Here is a 15938-nt window from a genome sequence, read left to right as displayed (position 1 = left end):
TGACACATGTTATGATCCATGCTGCGTTTAAGTGCGTCTCGTAAGATCTACATTTATTTTTACAATCTATACAGGATTCTGAGAGGAAGCAGGTTTGTGGCAGCTTGCAGCAGGCACTTCCTGCTGCAAGCTCAGCTGCTATATATATATATATATATATATATATATATATATATATATATATATATATATATATAATATATATATATATATATATAATATATATATATATATATATATATATATATATATATATATATATATATATATATATATATATATATATATATATATATATAATATATATATTATATATATATATATATATATATATATATATATATATATTATATATATATATATATATATTATATATATATATATATATATATATATATTATATATATATATATATATATATTATATATATATATATATATATTATATATATATATATATATATATATATATTATATATATATATATATATATATTATATATATATATATATATATATATATATATATATATATATATATATATATATATATATATATAATATATATATATATATATATATATATATATATATATATATATATATATATATTATATATATATATATATATATATATATATATATATATATATATATATATATATATATATAATATATATATATATATATATATAATATATATATATATATATATATATATATAATATATATATATATATATATAATATATATATATATATATATATATATATAATATATATATATATATTGTAACAGAGGCAGTGCAGCATCAGAGGCAGAGTCACTTCTGCAGGTTTTCAGGATCTTTAATTAAACTCGTTTCAAAAACAACTTGCCACCTGATCTCAATGCTGCTGGAGGAGTGGGTGGAGCCTTCTGACTGGAACTGCATTCCAGCAACTACCCTGCCCCTCAGAATATATATATATATATATATATATATATATATATATATATATATATATATATATATACATATATACACTAGTGCTGGGCAACGATTACAATTTTTAATCATGATTAATCTCATTGTTATGCCCAAAGTTCAATAATGAATTCAAAAGTAGTGTATTGTGCACTTTTATTTTGAAAGTCCTTGCTTCTGTTCATCTCTACTTCTCCCACAGCAGCATCACGTGTCTGCTGAAGCCTTCCTCCACTGTCGGTTTGGGTGATTTGCTGGAATCAACGGTGTGTATTGCATTTAAAAAAAACTGCGTTAACGCACGATAAAACAAATCGGCGTTAATTAATTAATGCGTTAACGCGATAATATATATATATATATTATATATATATATATATATATATATATATATATATATATATATATATATATATATATATATATATATATATATATATATATATATATATATATATATATATATATATATATATATATTATATATATTATATATATATATATATATATATTATATATATATATATATTATATATATATATATATATATATATATATTATATATATATATATATATATTATATATATATATTATATATATTATATATATATATATTATATATATATATATAATTGTCATAATTGTAAGAGTACTTTACAGTGAAGAACCAGAGTAAACTCGTATAAATGGATCAGATCGCTACTAAGACCTCAATACCAGCGGCAAGTTCCCCCCCCCCCCCGGTGCTTAAACAACCCCACACATAGTACAGTCTATTTATCATTTCGAAGTTTATTTTTTAATTTAGGAAAAGGAGTATTTTTACCACGATGTTTACTTAAGTAAAGGATTTTAATCCTTCTCCCACCACTGGCCAGGCAGTACTGACTTTATAAGAGGAGTGTCTGTGGGGGGGTGGGGCCACACTGCAAAACAAAACAACCTGTGTAGCAGGTTGACCCAGTAGGCCAATGACGGATCATTTCCTTGTTCCCAAACATGATGACATTTCTTACCAAACCAACCACATCACTTTATGTTAGAAGAGCAGTGAGGACAAGACAACTGCACCGTTTCCTCCTGACTTCCTCGTCTAAAACGTTCCTTGTAAAAGGAAGTCAAAGGTCACTCTGAATGGACTTCATTCAAACCATCTCAGTCTGATGTCAACCTGAGATAGTAACCACAGCTTCCTGCTGTCAGTGCGTCAGCATAAAGATGACTCACCTGTAACCTCTGTGGTGCTTTACTCAGATAACACATGAAGTCATAAAGTTTCTGCAATAGACTCCCTGGGTCAGATAATGATGAGAGTTGGTAAGATATTCTTTATGTCCACTGTCCGTACGGTCATGCAGTGGGGGGGGTTTATCATGCATGCCAACGCTGCCAGACATTTTGGGCATTTACAAAATAACGTCAGTTGGCTACATTTTCCTTTGATTTACAATTTAGCTGCCGTGATTTGGTCATTGGTTTAGTTTGACCACTGTGCAGCAGAGGTTAGAATGCTTAGATGTTAACAGTTGTGTAAATAATTGCCATACTTTCCCAAACAAAGCGTCTGCTGTAAGAAACTCATTCCAGGTCTAACCTGTGTAATCCAGACCTGTGTGACTCATGTATGGATGTTGTCATGAGGTGAATTCCAGAGCTCGGGTGCCTCTGTGGAATCCGGGCGGGTGGATGGAGGACTTCCTTGTAGCAGCAGGGTGGAGACTCTGAAGGAGGCCTGTTTAAGTCCCTCTCACTTCCCCGTTGGCAGAGTGTGAAGGCAGCAGGACAGCTGCTACATACACTGAACACTGAACACTGACTGGACTCTCATTTAGGAGCAGAAGGTAAGCCGTCTGAGGATTCATAAAGGTTCTCTGATAAACTATGCAGCTTGTATTAACTCAGCTGAACAGCATGTGAGGGTAAGGTACATGGAAGGGTTAGGATGTTACTGATTAACGTCGGCTCACCTTCTCTGTAGGTTTCTCTTGTCTTGTAGTCGTTTATACATTTGTTTGAATTTATTACAATCAGACAGTTAACGGTGAAGATTGGACCTGTTTGTTCTGTTCCAGCCTACATGTACGTCACTCCACCTGAGAGCAGCTGCAATGTTAGAATGTTGCTTACTTGCATTAAATGCATCAGTAATGATAATCGGAGAACAGTCTGTCGGCCTGATGTGGAACATTACATGAAATAAACTTTCCAGACAAATGCAGCAATCCACGCATAAGAGCCGGGCCTATGATTATCAATACTCTAAGAATTACACTTAAGAAGCCTGTAAAGAGGCAACTTTTATATCTGTAAGCTTTACAAACGCAAAACAATATTCAACTTACGTTTGCAAAGACGTGTAACTTACATTCTCTTAAAGTATGAAGTATAGTATAGCATCTGAAAATGAAAATAAAGAAAGAAAGAAAACTAAACTGGACCAGGAAAGAGATGCAGATGACGCACATCAGAAAACGACCCAAACATCCAGTGATGAGGATCATCTACTGCCACAGTGCAGAATGTAGACGTATGGACAGTTATTGCAAATGATCAACACAGCGTTATTATTGTTGTTTGCACCGTTGATGCACATACGACGGAGTGTAACATCCTATCAAGGGTTCAGACAAATGGTAAAATGATGTGAATGCTGCATATTGCTTCAGCGAAGGTATTATTTAATTATTCAGCATGATCAATGATGCATCTTTACTTACAATGAGCCGGTGGTTCCTCTCTGTTTCTGTATTAAATCCATCTGCAGTGGACTTTGAAGCCCTTTTATATTGTACAGCAAGTCACAGACATGAATCTATTTAATCTCTCACCGTTTAGAACAACTCTCAAAAACCCAGAAGCAAAGATAGAATCCTCTGTTGTCTGTTCATGTCTGTTCTGTATTTCCTCCCCCCGTCTCCGCTGTGCAGAATGCTGTACACTGAGCTTCTGCAGCTGTGGCATGAGGCGGTGCAGGCGGTGGATGCCAAGGACTGGCAAGGAGCTCTGTGCAAACTGGAGCAGATCAGTGAACCAACATCTCGCACTCTGTTCAACGCTGCCTCCGCTCACCTGGTCCTGGGACAGCTGGACCTGGCCCTGAAGGTCCGTGTGTTGTGTGTACTGGGGGATAATGGAAGGGCTTCTGTCCATACTTTGAATGTTCTAAAACCTCTGCCCGTTTATGTCCAACCTCAACTTGTCTTTCTTCCTTGTCTGATGTCCAGGCTTTAGACTTCACCATTGCCAAGGACGAACGTCTTGCTGTTGGCTTCTTTCAGAGAGCAGCAGTGATGATGCAGATCGACAGGTAGGTGGCAGCACCTCTTCCCAAAGACTGACTTATAGTCAACGGTACACCAAAGAGAGACGATGTTACTTTTAAAACTACTGTTAACGCAACTAACTCTAGATAATCTGTGGAAAGAAGAGAAGGCGGGTGTGCTGTATGGCTGCATACTTTAGCTTTGAAGGACAAATGTAATGTTTTGTTGTTTTCTTATTGTGATGTAATTCCTGTTGCAACAGGAAGTCTTATGTTCAACTGCAGAAAGATGGGCAGTTTGATTTGATCGGGCTTATTGGCCCTCGTATCTCATATGTGCAGTGTAATGTGAAGCTACCGCTAGCAGCTGGTTAGCTCAGTGTGGCATCACTACAGCAGGCCTGGCTCTTACGTGCCTACCAGCACCTCCAAAGCTCACTGATCAGAATGTAATATGTTGGGTTGTATGGGTGGTTATGTGCAGGAGTGTTTCTTTGCTATGCACAGACGTCTCCTGGAGACTTTTAATCACTGTGAGGTTGCCAGGCAACCAGCGAATACCAAATTACTGTGCGTGACAAAGAAAATGTCTGACCTATAGCAGCCCTTTAAAAACCTCACTGCTGGGTTACTGTGTATAACTGTAGACAGTCTCTCTGTTTGTCTCTCTGCAGGTTGGAGGAGGCTCTGTCAGACTGTATCTGGGCACAAAAGCACATGAGAGGAAACACGGTCATTGACTACAAACAGCTGGGACTGAGATTCAAACTTTACAGCTGGCAGGTCTGACATTCAGCCTCACACACACACACACACACACACACACACACACACACACACACACATCTAATCCCATGATGTCTGTCAGTACTGAGCAATGAAACCAGAGCAAACTGTGCTTTGTCATCACCTCCATTGTTTAGTACAAAATTCACAGACACCTGGAAGCTTACAAAGCCTTACTGATGGAGGCCGAAGAAGAGGATACACGGCACTGCATATTTCTCACAGAACAGATAAGACCATGCACCTGTGTGTGCAGCCAGTCAGCTACAGCCTAGTCCACCTAACACCACTCACTCCAGACCAACACACCCATCTGAACCCGACTTCGTTTATCACTCGAGACCGACACACCCATCTGAACCCGACTTTGTTTATCACTCGAGACCGACATATCCAAAATATAGAACAAATTAACAGTTGAACAAACTGAACCGGAGCACTTAAAGATGTACGAAAAGGACCCAAACATCACTACGGTAGTTAGTGACACAATAGAAAAGAATACATAATGCCCCATGCTACACTTAAAGTGTTATTCTTCAAGGTATAGAAACTGGTGAGATCAGCACTGCACAGATATATCACCTTGAATAACAATGCTGCTTTTCAGCCTTTGTAGCAGAAAAGTGTTTACTGAGAGCTTCATCCTCCAGTGTCTTAAAACTTCAAAGCACCAAAACCAGAAAGACGTACATGTTAGATAAGTAATGAATCATTGCTACTGACCCATACAGGCAGTTTACTGTGGGAAGTAAATGATGATGTTCACACAACATTAGAAATAAGAGGAATGTGAAGGGGATGGTACAGGCGTGTCTGACAGTGATGTGTCCGCCCAGGTGTTGTATAATGCAGCAGCTGTGTACTGTCGGATGGGCCAGTGGGAGCAGGCCAGGGAGGTGCTGCTGTCAGCTTCCCAGGAGAGAGGAGGAGGTCGAGGGGGAAACCTAGAGGTGGCTTTGGACAGCGTCCAGGTGAGTGTCACAACTTTCACAAGAGACTGGAAAGGATATGGGACAGACTATGGGGACAAATGTCCAAAGTCAACTGCCCCTGCAATGTTTATGTATGAAGATGAGGATGATTGTCCAAAGTGAGGAACGTTGTGTCTGTCCTCATTTCGACTTCGTCTAAAACAGTGAATCATTGTCTGTGCTCCGTCTGGTCATGCTGGTGTATCAGGTAGGCCCATGAATGCTGAGTGCAGGTGGTGTATGCAGCAGCAGCTGTGCATGATGCTGTATAGTTATTGAGCTAGTGAGTATAAGTAAATGGTGAAAGGACTTGTACTTGTATAGTGCCATTCACCCATTCACACACCGATCACAGGGGCTACCATGCAAGCTGCCACGTTCCATCAGGACTAACTGATCATTCACACACCGATGGCACAGCAGTAATTTGGGGTTAAGTGTCTTGCCCAAGGGAACCTGAAGATGAACTAGAGGAGCCGGGGATTGAACCACCGATTGAAGGACGACCCTCTCTAGCTCTGAGCCAAAGCCCCTAAAGATAGTAAGGATGTAATGGAGGATGCTGTCTGTTAGGCCTCTACCACTGCTGCTCAACTTGGATTTCTTAAGCGGACCAAACTCCAGCCTGTGATGGCTGTGGTTCGTTAAGCGCAGGGTTCCCGGTTCAACTCCTCCTGTCCACCAGCTTTCACACATTCATCAGATCGATCATCTTTCCTCCTCTAAGGAACTTTTCGCTTCGTTTTTCTCGCTGTTTCTTATTCAGGGAAGTGTCACTGAGAGCCTCTCTGTGGCAGAGCTGACTGCTCTCTCTCAGTCCGACCTGCTCCAGTAGAGCAGTGAGGGTTGGTGGTAGTGAGGGAGATTTACTTTAACCATTAGACCACCACTGCTGACTGTAGAATGATATCTGACTGTGTTTAGTCCCATTTCATCGTGTCTTTGAGTGAATAGTGGCGACTGTGGCTCAGTGGTAGAGCAGCGTCGTCCTTCAATTAGAGGATCTGTTGGTTCAATCCACGGCTCCGCTAGTCCATGTCCATGTGTCCTCAGGCAAGACACTTAACCTCAAATTGCTCCTGCAGTGCCTGCGGTGTGTGAATGATTAGATAGTCCTGATGAGCAGGTGGCACCTTGCACGGTAGCCCTGCCATCACTCTATAAATGGGTGAATGATGACACGTAGTGTTAAAGTGCTTTAAGTGGTCAGAAAAGCGCTATAGAAGTCCATCTACCATCAGTTTAAGTCTTCATGCTATGGCTGTTCTAATAAAGATGTTTACCAACTGGTTCACAAAACAAATTGTTCAGGTCGGAGCTGACTCATAGAGAAAATGAAATCCGTTGCTCCTCTCTGGCTTGTCTTAAATATATTGACTGACTGATTAAAACAAAGAAATCTAAGCCAGTACAGTCACACGATCCTGGTGTTTGCTGTGACTCTCGTAACAGAAGGAGGAGGTGCTGGCTCCTCTCCTGGTGCCGGAGGATGTGGTGTTCCGTCCCAGGAAACAGGACGTGGAGCAGCTGCAGCAAAGAGACTTCCTGGGCAAAGCAAAGGTACAGTGAAGAGTCCCCATGATGAATGCTGTATCACGGCTGTATGATCAGACGATTGAACTGTCACTGTTCTATAGAAGTGGGAGAGAAATTGTTACAAAGATGTTGCAGTAATGCATGATGCTCTGATGACAGGTGATCTCCTCTGTGATTCCCAATGATGACTTTGGAGGCTTTGAACCTCTGAGGCTGCAGGTAAGAACGACCACAGAGGGACCACAGAGTCCATGTGATGATGTTGTTGTCAGTCACTCTCTTTGCTAACTCTCACTGTGTCTTCACCACAGAAACCTGGTTTCTATGAGCCCAAGGTGGATGGAGCTCAGTGAGTACCATCACCACTCACATAGACATATTATGAACCTGCCATGTTCAACAGCACATTTCAGTAATAATGCTTGTAGAAGTATGATTTTCTCTTCTCACCACCCGTAAGGGATTCTCGATACATGCGCATGCGGATCCCTTACATGGCTCGGGGCCCGGGACAGCTGACTGTGCCTGGAGGGGCCATGGTGTTTATATTCGGCGAGGAGGGCAGGGATGGGATGGCAACTGTCATATATGATGGACAGGTGAGGAGAGAGATGATCTATGAATCTATAACGAGCCCAAGAGAGGGGGAATCGTCTCCACTGATAGGATGGAGTTGTGTGTCCTGAGAAAAATCCATGTTTCTCTTCTGGTGCTTTAAAACACCGTAGAAGCCATTAGGCTTCATAGAAGAGGAGAACTTTTAAAGCTGCATTCAATTATTTTTGACTACATGCAGAACAAGCTTAAAACGCAACATTCCTTGTCACCTTATACAATGTTCAGATCCAGCAGCCTCACAGCAGCATTAGCGTTCATCTGGAGCCGTGATTGAGCTCAATATTCACTCTTCTTGTATCTCTGGTTTGGTCTTCACCCACTCCTGAGGGAAACGTCTCCAGCTGCTAAATACTCCACCTATGCTTCTCCAGCAGCTGGTCTCGCATCGTGTCTGTGTGGTGGGGGGAGCTGCAGAGTTGGTGATAGTTCATATTGATGTGTGGGATGATGATTGTTGGAGCTTTAAATTCAGTTCAAACTGTGTTTTGTGCCTGAAGTCCGTTCACATGTTGCATCTTTGGTCGACAGTTGTTATCGATGTCACTTCAGTTCCATCTGCTGCCTTATATGTTGTGATGAAAGTATGAGCCAAGAATGTAGAATGATGGAACATTTTAAGTTATATTCGCTCTTCTGCATTCAACAAAGGCATGAAATTAAGACATTTTATTTAAGTCTTCTGTTCCATCAGAGGTGGTCAGCAGGGCCTCTGTCCCTTATTCTAATACCTATGTCAGATATTCAACCGCCACACAAATGTTTGACTAACCTGAACTGTTTTTATGTAATTGCTTTTTTTTTATTAATGCATTTTATTGTTTGGTCCTATTGAATGTATATGTTATGTACACTATCCCTGCTAAGAGTGTTCCCAAAGCAAACCCATTATTCAGATATGCACAGATCATCCACCCATCCATCCATCCATCCATCCATCCATCCAAACCATCCATCCATCCATCCAAACCCCACATTAGCAGACACAATCCTGAGCATTTGGTGGCTCGTGACAAAGCTGTATTTCACTTTAAGTGTCTTTTATATTTCAGTTTCTGAGTTCTAGTCCTTTTTTTCAGAGAGGACTTCTGCCGATGTCCCTGCTGGATCCTGCAGATGTTAAGATGTGCAAAGGCAAAAAGGAGAAAGTAATGTATTCATATGTATTCATATGTAAATGTAGAAATACACTTTATGATAAGGAAACACAGACTGGGCTTCAGTTTTGAGATTAATTGACAGCACTTCATAAAATGCTGAAGATGGCTTCCCCCATCAGACCAGGCAGCAGACTGGTGTAGACGGGAACGTACCTGTGAACTTGTTAAATGCTCGAGTCAAGCCCTTCAGCCGGAGCTGTTCCAACGTTACTTTGCTTAAGTTACCTGCTGGGAAAAAAGTTCCATGTTTCTTCCTAATAAGAAAAGCTGTCTTCCACAGAGAGTTCCTAGTGGGATCCCTCTCCCACCTGGACTCAAGCCACCCACTCGCCCACAGGCCCAGCCCTGCCCTGCAGCGCCTCCTCGAGGTAAAACCTTGATCACAGTCGTCCTGGTCCTCCCACTCTGTCTCTAACATCCTCTAAAGACCTTCTCACCTTCTCTCCTCTGATCTGCTCCAGGAAGCACTTATTGATTATAACAGATCATAATGTTTCTGTATTATGTGTGGCACTGGGGCTTCATCTTCACTAGATGGTTGCCTTTTTCATGTAGTTATTTTGTTGCTTATTGCCAATATCTTGCTCTACTAGAAGCAGGCTGGAAATAGCCTGAGCAAGACATCTGGACAACTACTGTACACATTGTTAGCTTTGTTTTATGGATCACTCGTTTCTCAGGAGATTTTCTGGAAAGACTTCTGTCATTTAGTAGTTTAGTAGTAATTACAGCAAAATAAAGAAACATTCTGAGACAGAATTTAGTTAGAACTAAATTGCTGGTATGTTTTTCATTGACTATAGTAAAGTTGATTATATATATTACATATATTATAAAGTTGATTAAGTTATATTAAAGTTGCTCGGTGTTTCACCACACAAAGAACAAGGTGTTATTCACAATGTTGTTTTATATTTCAAACGAGACGTACAGGTTAGCTAAACAGATACGATAATGAATGTGCAGTGTTACAGGAGCAAAGAGGAATGTGCAGTGTTACAGGAGCAAAGAGGAATGTGCAGTGTTACAGGAGCAAAGAGGAATGTGCAGTGTTACAGGAGCAAAGGGGAATGTGCAGTGTTACAGGTGCAAAGGGGAATGTGCAGTGTTACAGGAGCAAATGGGAATGTGCAGTGTTACAGGAGCAAAGGGGAATGTGCAGTGTTACAGGAGCAAAGAGGAATGTGCAGTGTTACAGGAGCAAAGGGGAATGTGCAGTGTTACAGGAGCAAAGGGGAATGTGCAGTGTTACAGGAGCAAAGAGGAATGTGCAGTGTTACAGGAGCAAAGAGGAATGTGCAGTGTTACAGGTGCAAAGAGGAATGTGCAGTGTTACAGGTGCAAAGGGGAATGTGCAGTGTTACAGGAGCAAAGAGGAATGTGCAGTGTTACAGGAGCAAAGGGGAATGTGCAGTGTTACAGGAGCAAAGAGGAATGTGCAGTGTTACAGGTGCAAAGGGGAATGTGCAGTGTTACAGGAGCAAAGAGGAATGTGCAGTGTTACAGGAGCAAAGAGGAATGTGCAGTGTTACAGGTGCAAAGGGGAATGTGCAGTGTTACAGGAGCAAAGAGGAATGTGCAGTGTTACAGGAGCAAAGGGGAATGTGCAGTGTTACAGGAGCAAAGGGGAATGTGCAGTGTTACAGGAGCAAAGAGGAATGTGCAGTGTTACAGGAGCAAAGAGGAATGTGCAGTGTTACAGGAGCAAAGAGGAATGTGCAGTGTTACAGGAGCAAAGAGGAATGTGCAGTGTTACAGGAGCAAAGAGGAATGTGCAGTGTTACAGGAGCAAAGGGGAATGTGCAGTGTTACAGGAGCAAAGGGGAATGTGCAGTGTTACAGGTGCAAAGGGGAATGTGCAGTGTTACAGGAGCAAAGGGGAATGTTCAGTGTTACAGGAGCAAAGAGGAATGTGCAGTGTTACAGGAGCAAAGGGGAATGTGCAGTGTTACAGGAGCAAAGGGGAATGTGCGACAACAAAAGGCATCAGTTTAAAACACAAGTATAATAAGTACTGCAAACTGGCAACGTTCTCTCTTTGCATGCTTTATAACCCTCCTGAGTTCCGCATACTCAACCTCATGGTTCCCGCTATGTTTACACCTCTGCGTCCACACTACTCCGGAGTTCTAGAAACCCTAAAACAGACGATTGAAAATGCTGCCGACGCCTTTATAGTTTGAAAACGCTGGCTTGCGTTTAAATCTGGACGGCGAAACGGACACCTTTGAAAATGACGACGTAGACACTCGCTACTTGATTGGGTCTTACCATTCATGAGGTGTCCTGTGCCTCGGTGGTAGAGCGGGTCGTCCTTCAGTCAGGATTGGCGGTTGGAACCCTGTCTCCACTAGTCCATGTGTCCTCGTTGTGTCCCTGTTCCTGCCTCATGGAACAATGTGTTGATTGGTAGTAAAAGATCATCACTCATCAAAGTACAGTTTATGACAATTGCTTTTATTGACTTGTGTGACACTGGAAAACATGCTTTGGCCCTTTGATCACTAGTAGGCTGATATCCATTACCTTTCAATTAATGTCAGAATGATAAGAAAAATGACCATCAAGTGTTTCCCTTAAGAACTGTATGTGCTTCTACATTGTAATACACAGTGGAACAGACTGTGAGAACATCTACATGCCTAACCTTCCATTAGGTTTGTATTGTGTGTGTTCAGACTGTACCTGTACTGTGTTTCACCTGCAGTGCGTTTTACGTCAGACACTCCACCTCCATCCTACACCACTGTCACCCACACACCGCCGCTCGCCTCAGAGCCTCCCCGGTACACAGCCAACGCAGCCACCGAGCAGGTAACACCCCCTCTGATCCATCTGTGCCAGCTGAAAGGTGGAAGCACATCAAAGCTATTTCCTTCGTACATCCAACTGATGACACACACACACACACACACACACACACACACACACACAGAAGGGTTGTGTGGACTGAAGGAACAGCTTTGTGAGGTTAAACGTAGCAGTGGAAATGCTGATGTGTCCTGATGAAGTCACTATGAGGCTCAGTGGAGGTAGACACACATAAATAAATATATGGATATATATAAATGTTATGCTTTCTCTGCATGCCACAGTTCCTTTTTCCACATTTACCACAACATAACACGTTCTCTATTCCGAGGTTAATCAGGAAGGTTTCATATCTGCTGGCCCACAATGAGAGAACCAACTTGTTGCATCTTGAACAGAATCAGCTACAGACAGCAGCCTCATTGAATCATTGAATCATCAGTTTAATCCCATACAACACATGCGGGGGGGTATTGGTCTCAGTGACATCGATGCAGAGGCTTGATGACGCTTCATAGTGCTGTAACATTGACCACATACACACACCACACATTATTATGCTACAATAGATGTTGTCCTGATCTGTAGAATCTATATCTTATATATTTGTGATGGCCAATGTCAATATTTTTGATTTCTGCATCAAGAGACGAGTGCATTTCCTGTTTAAAACACGCCTGTTCAGAGCCCAATGTTTGGCCTCTGGTTCATACTAACTTCACACTCGACACTGAGCTTCCTCTGGTCCTCAGCAACACACCTGACATGCAGAGTTGAGTCACACACACGAGTCACAGCTCCTCACGATCACAAACACCAATCAAATACACTGTGGTGATTCAGGAGAAGACTTTACTGTTGGGCAAGGAAGGCAACCTGAGCCTGGGGCTCAAACTGAAACAGCTGTAGAGTCAGGAGGGAATGCTCACAGGCACTAAAAGCAATGTGTGGCTACACAAACAGAGAGGAGCTCTGATAACAACCACAGAGAGGGAGGAAGACTTCATTCTCCGTTCAGGTAGACATCACTCCTCTAAGTCTTTACATAGACAGCGTAACGGTGCTGACAGAGCTAACAGTGTTCACTTGAGGGGGAACCGAAGGGGCCGCATGGGTCAGGACAGCGTTCTCAGTGGTGACTTCAACACTATGAGAGCGCCGGCCATCAGCTGCAGCCAGTGGGACACACAGAGGAGCACATTGTTTTACCAGCAGTAACATTATCATTGTTATAAGTCCCCAAGAATACAGCCACCAAATGTGAAGAAGATCTGATGAGCAGGTCGTAAGATATGTGAAGGGCAGGCAGGCAGGCAGACAGACAATAATAACGATCTAAAAGAAGAGTTCACACTGATTGGACAAGATTAATATTTTGAAAAGAAGTGTTTCAATGTGTCCCTGCTCTTGTTCTCAGCATGTGGGCGTGGCTCAGGGAACAGAGGCCAGCTCTTTGGTGGTGAAGGTCCACTACACGTACACCATGGCTCTGTCGGTCCCTGTGGACACTCCCTTCCATGAAGTGAAGGAACGTATCGCACAGAAATTGGGCCAGCCAGCATCTCAGCTGCGCCTCAGGTAACCACAGGGCTGCCAACACACTTCTGTCTCCTTGAATCTCTACAAGTGACGCTTCATTTCTAAAACTATTCTTATCTTTGTCCACCCTGTGGGTCCAAAGAACAGCTCGCATGAACCTGGCATACAGGACACTGAGGCTACAGCTCCTCCAACGTGACAGGAGACCATAGAGAGCAGCAGTTAACAGCAACATAGTATTGAACAAACATTACATGCCAAGGCTTGATAGCAAATAGCATGCATCAGAGCCTTGCTTTAATGCTGTGTGTTCCCATGTGTGCCTATATGACGCTCTTAACTTCCTATCTGTTGCCCCCCCTCTCTCATCAGACATAAGCAGCATGGCTCCCGGGTGCTGATACCTCTCGGTGAGAAGTTGGAGCCAGGCCACACTGTGCAAGAGGTGGCCGAGGCTGGCAGAGCCACCCTGTGGTGCCAGGTTAGGATCCAACACACACATCAGCTTCAGGGCTGCAGGGGTTTAATAACAAGAGCACATATCACTTCAACTCAAACTGGATCGGTCTTCTCTCAGGATACACACAATTCAGTTTGTGAAGCTTTGACACTCCTGCATACAGCTCAGCACCCTCCCTGTCATTATGTCTTCATACAGTGCTTAGAAACAGGAGAGTCACACGCTGCTTCCACACAACATTTTCATTAACGATTCCTCCCCTCACTGTGCAATTAATTCAGACTGAAGATCCACTGGAGAACCGCACCATCCTCTACCAGATGGTGGCGCTGTATGACTACACAGCTCAGGGACCAGAGGACCTGGAGTTCAGCGAAGGAGACACCATCGACATCCTGGGTGAAGGTGAGGTCCACACTGAACTGCTCGTCAGTGGAATCTTAAACAGTCTTTTGTTTCTGTTCTCAGCCTCACTGGCTCTGTGTGTTTCTCTCTCTAACTCTCTGGTAGTTAACGAGGAGTGGCTGGAGGGACACAGTGCCGGACACATCGGCATCTTCCCCAGCTGCTTTGCCTACAACGAGAACGCCACCATCACCCAGAGCCCCGTGTTGTAAGAGCAGAGATGTTACTGTGATCTCTAATAAACCTTAACCGGCTCACACACGTACAGAAAGCAAACAAGTGGACTTAGTGCCTACTTTCTCATGTGGTATCACTCATACTAAAGATAATAAAGTCTACATCCTTTGGTATCACTGTAATATTCCTGTAATATTAAACTGATGTTTATACCGACCATAGTGACGTGTATGACATGTTCACATGTGGTTTCAGCATAATGCTCCTGTGATATTCCTACAGGTTATATGATCCTGTGTTAATGGGTGTTATGTTGTGCAATGGGGACTAGTGTTGTCTTCATGAAGATACAGACAATGTTTGTACATTTTAATCCCTTAGTTATGCTCTAAGCGCTGACATAAATACACTGGTGGAGAAAGGATTTTAATATTCCATATCCAAAGCGCTTATCCTCTTCAGGGTCGCGGGCGCTGGAGCTGATCCCAGCTCACATTGGGCGAAGGCGGGTCCACCCTGCACAGGTTGCCAGTTTATCGCAGGGCACATGTAGAGACAGACAAACATTCACACATCCGGGCAATTTCGAGTCTCCAAATAACCTAAGCTGCATGTCTTTGGACTGTGGGAGGAAGCCGGAGAACCCGGAGGGAACCCACGCTGCCACAGGGAGAACGCGCAAACTCCACACAGAAGGATCGCCGGGGATCGAACCCGTACCCCTCTTGCTCTGAGGCGACAGTGCAGCCACTACACTATGACATACCTACAATGTTTTAAAGATGTGACAGTCTTACGAGACTGAGCTGAAAGAAACGGTGCACACTGGAGCATCAGGCCAGGGGCTTCACAGCTTCATACTGAAGAGTTCAATGTCTTTGCTCGGGTCACAAGGAGATAGAGGTGTGCTGGAGTGTTTAGGGGGAGTGTCCTTAGGGTGTCTTGTGGCAGGTAGATGTGTGCAGGTCAGATAAGTAGGATGTTATCATTTCATATGAAGAAAAAAAGCAAAACAGGGAGATAAAACTCTGTGTGTTTAACTCTATATAACAACTGCACAAGACATTAATAAAGTTAGATCAAGTATTGAAAACATGCCGTTATGATGTTTCTGTTTGTACAATAAACCAACACACAGATTGTTCAGGCAGTGGCAGTTCATCTAATGTCGTTAAAGCCCCGGAAAGTTTCGTTTTGAAATCAATTTCAGAAGATGAAGTGGAGCAATAATGACTTCATTTATTCAG

General features: G+C 42.3%; 1 protein-coding gene across 1 annotated transcript; it reads left to right on the top strand.

Moving 5' to 3' along the window:
- The first annotated feature begins 1095 nt into the window (after positions 1–1095).
- Positions 1096–14908, top strand: noxa1 (NADPH oxidase activator 1). Its single transcript, XM_076078194.1, has 17 exons — positions 1096–1231; positions 2619–2807; positions 3894–4068; positions 4191–4273; positions 4903–5011; positions 5854–5988; positions 7441–7548; positions 7684–7743; positions 7836–7873; positions 7985–8123; positions 9219–9287; positions 9580–9667; positions 12007–12113; positions 13528–13688; positions 14022–14130; positions 14391–14514; positions 14620–14908. The coding sequence occupies exons 3-17, from the start codon at positions 3895–3897 to the stop codon at positions 14724–14726; spliced, it is 1611 nt and encodes a 536-aa protein (XP_075934309.1). The 5' UTR covers positions 1096–1231; positions 2619–2807; position 3894; the 3' UTR covers positions 14727–14908.
- Positions 14909–15938: the final 1030 nt, after the last annotated feature.

Source organism: Anarhichas minor, unplaced genomic scaffold (assembly GCF_050575085.1).
Source record: "Anarhichas minor isolate MPS153535 unplaced genomic scaffold, ASM5057508v1 ptg000063l, whole genome shotgun sequence".
Taxonomy (NCBI): domain Eukaryota; kingdom Metazoa; phylum Chordata; class Actinopteri; order Perciformes; family Anarhichadidae; genus Anarhichas; species Anarhichas minor.
This window is presented reverse-complemented; position numbering and strand designations above follow the sequence as displayed.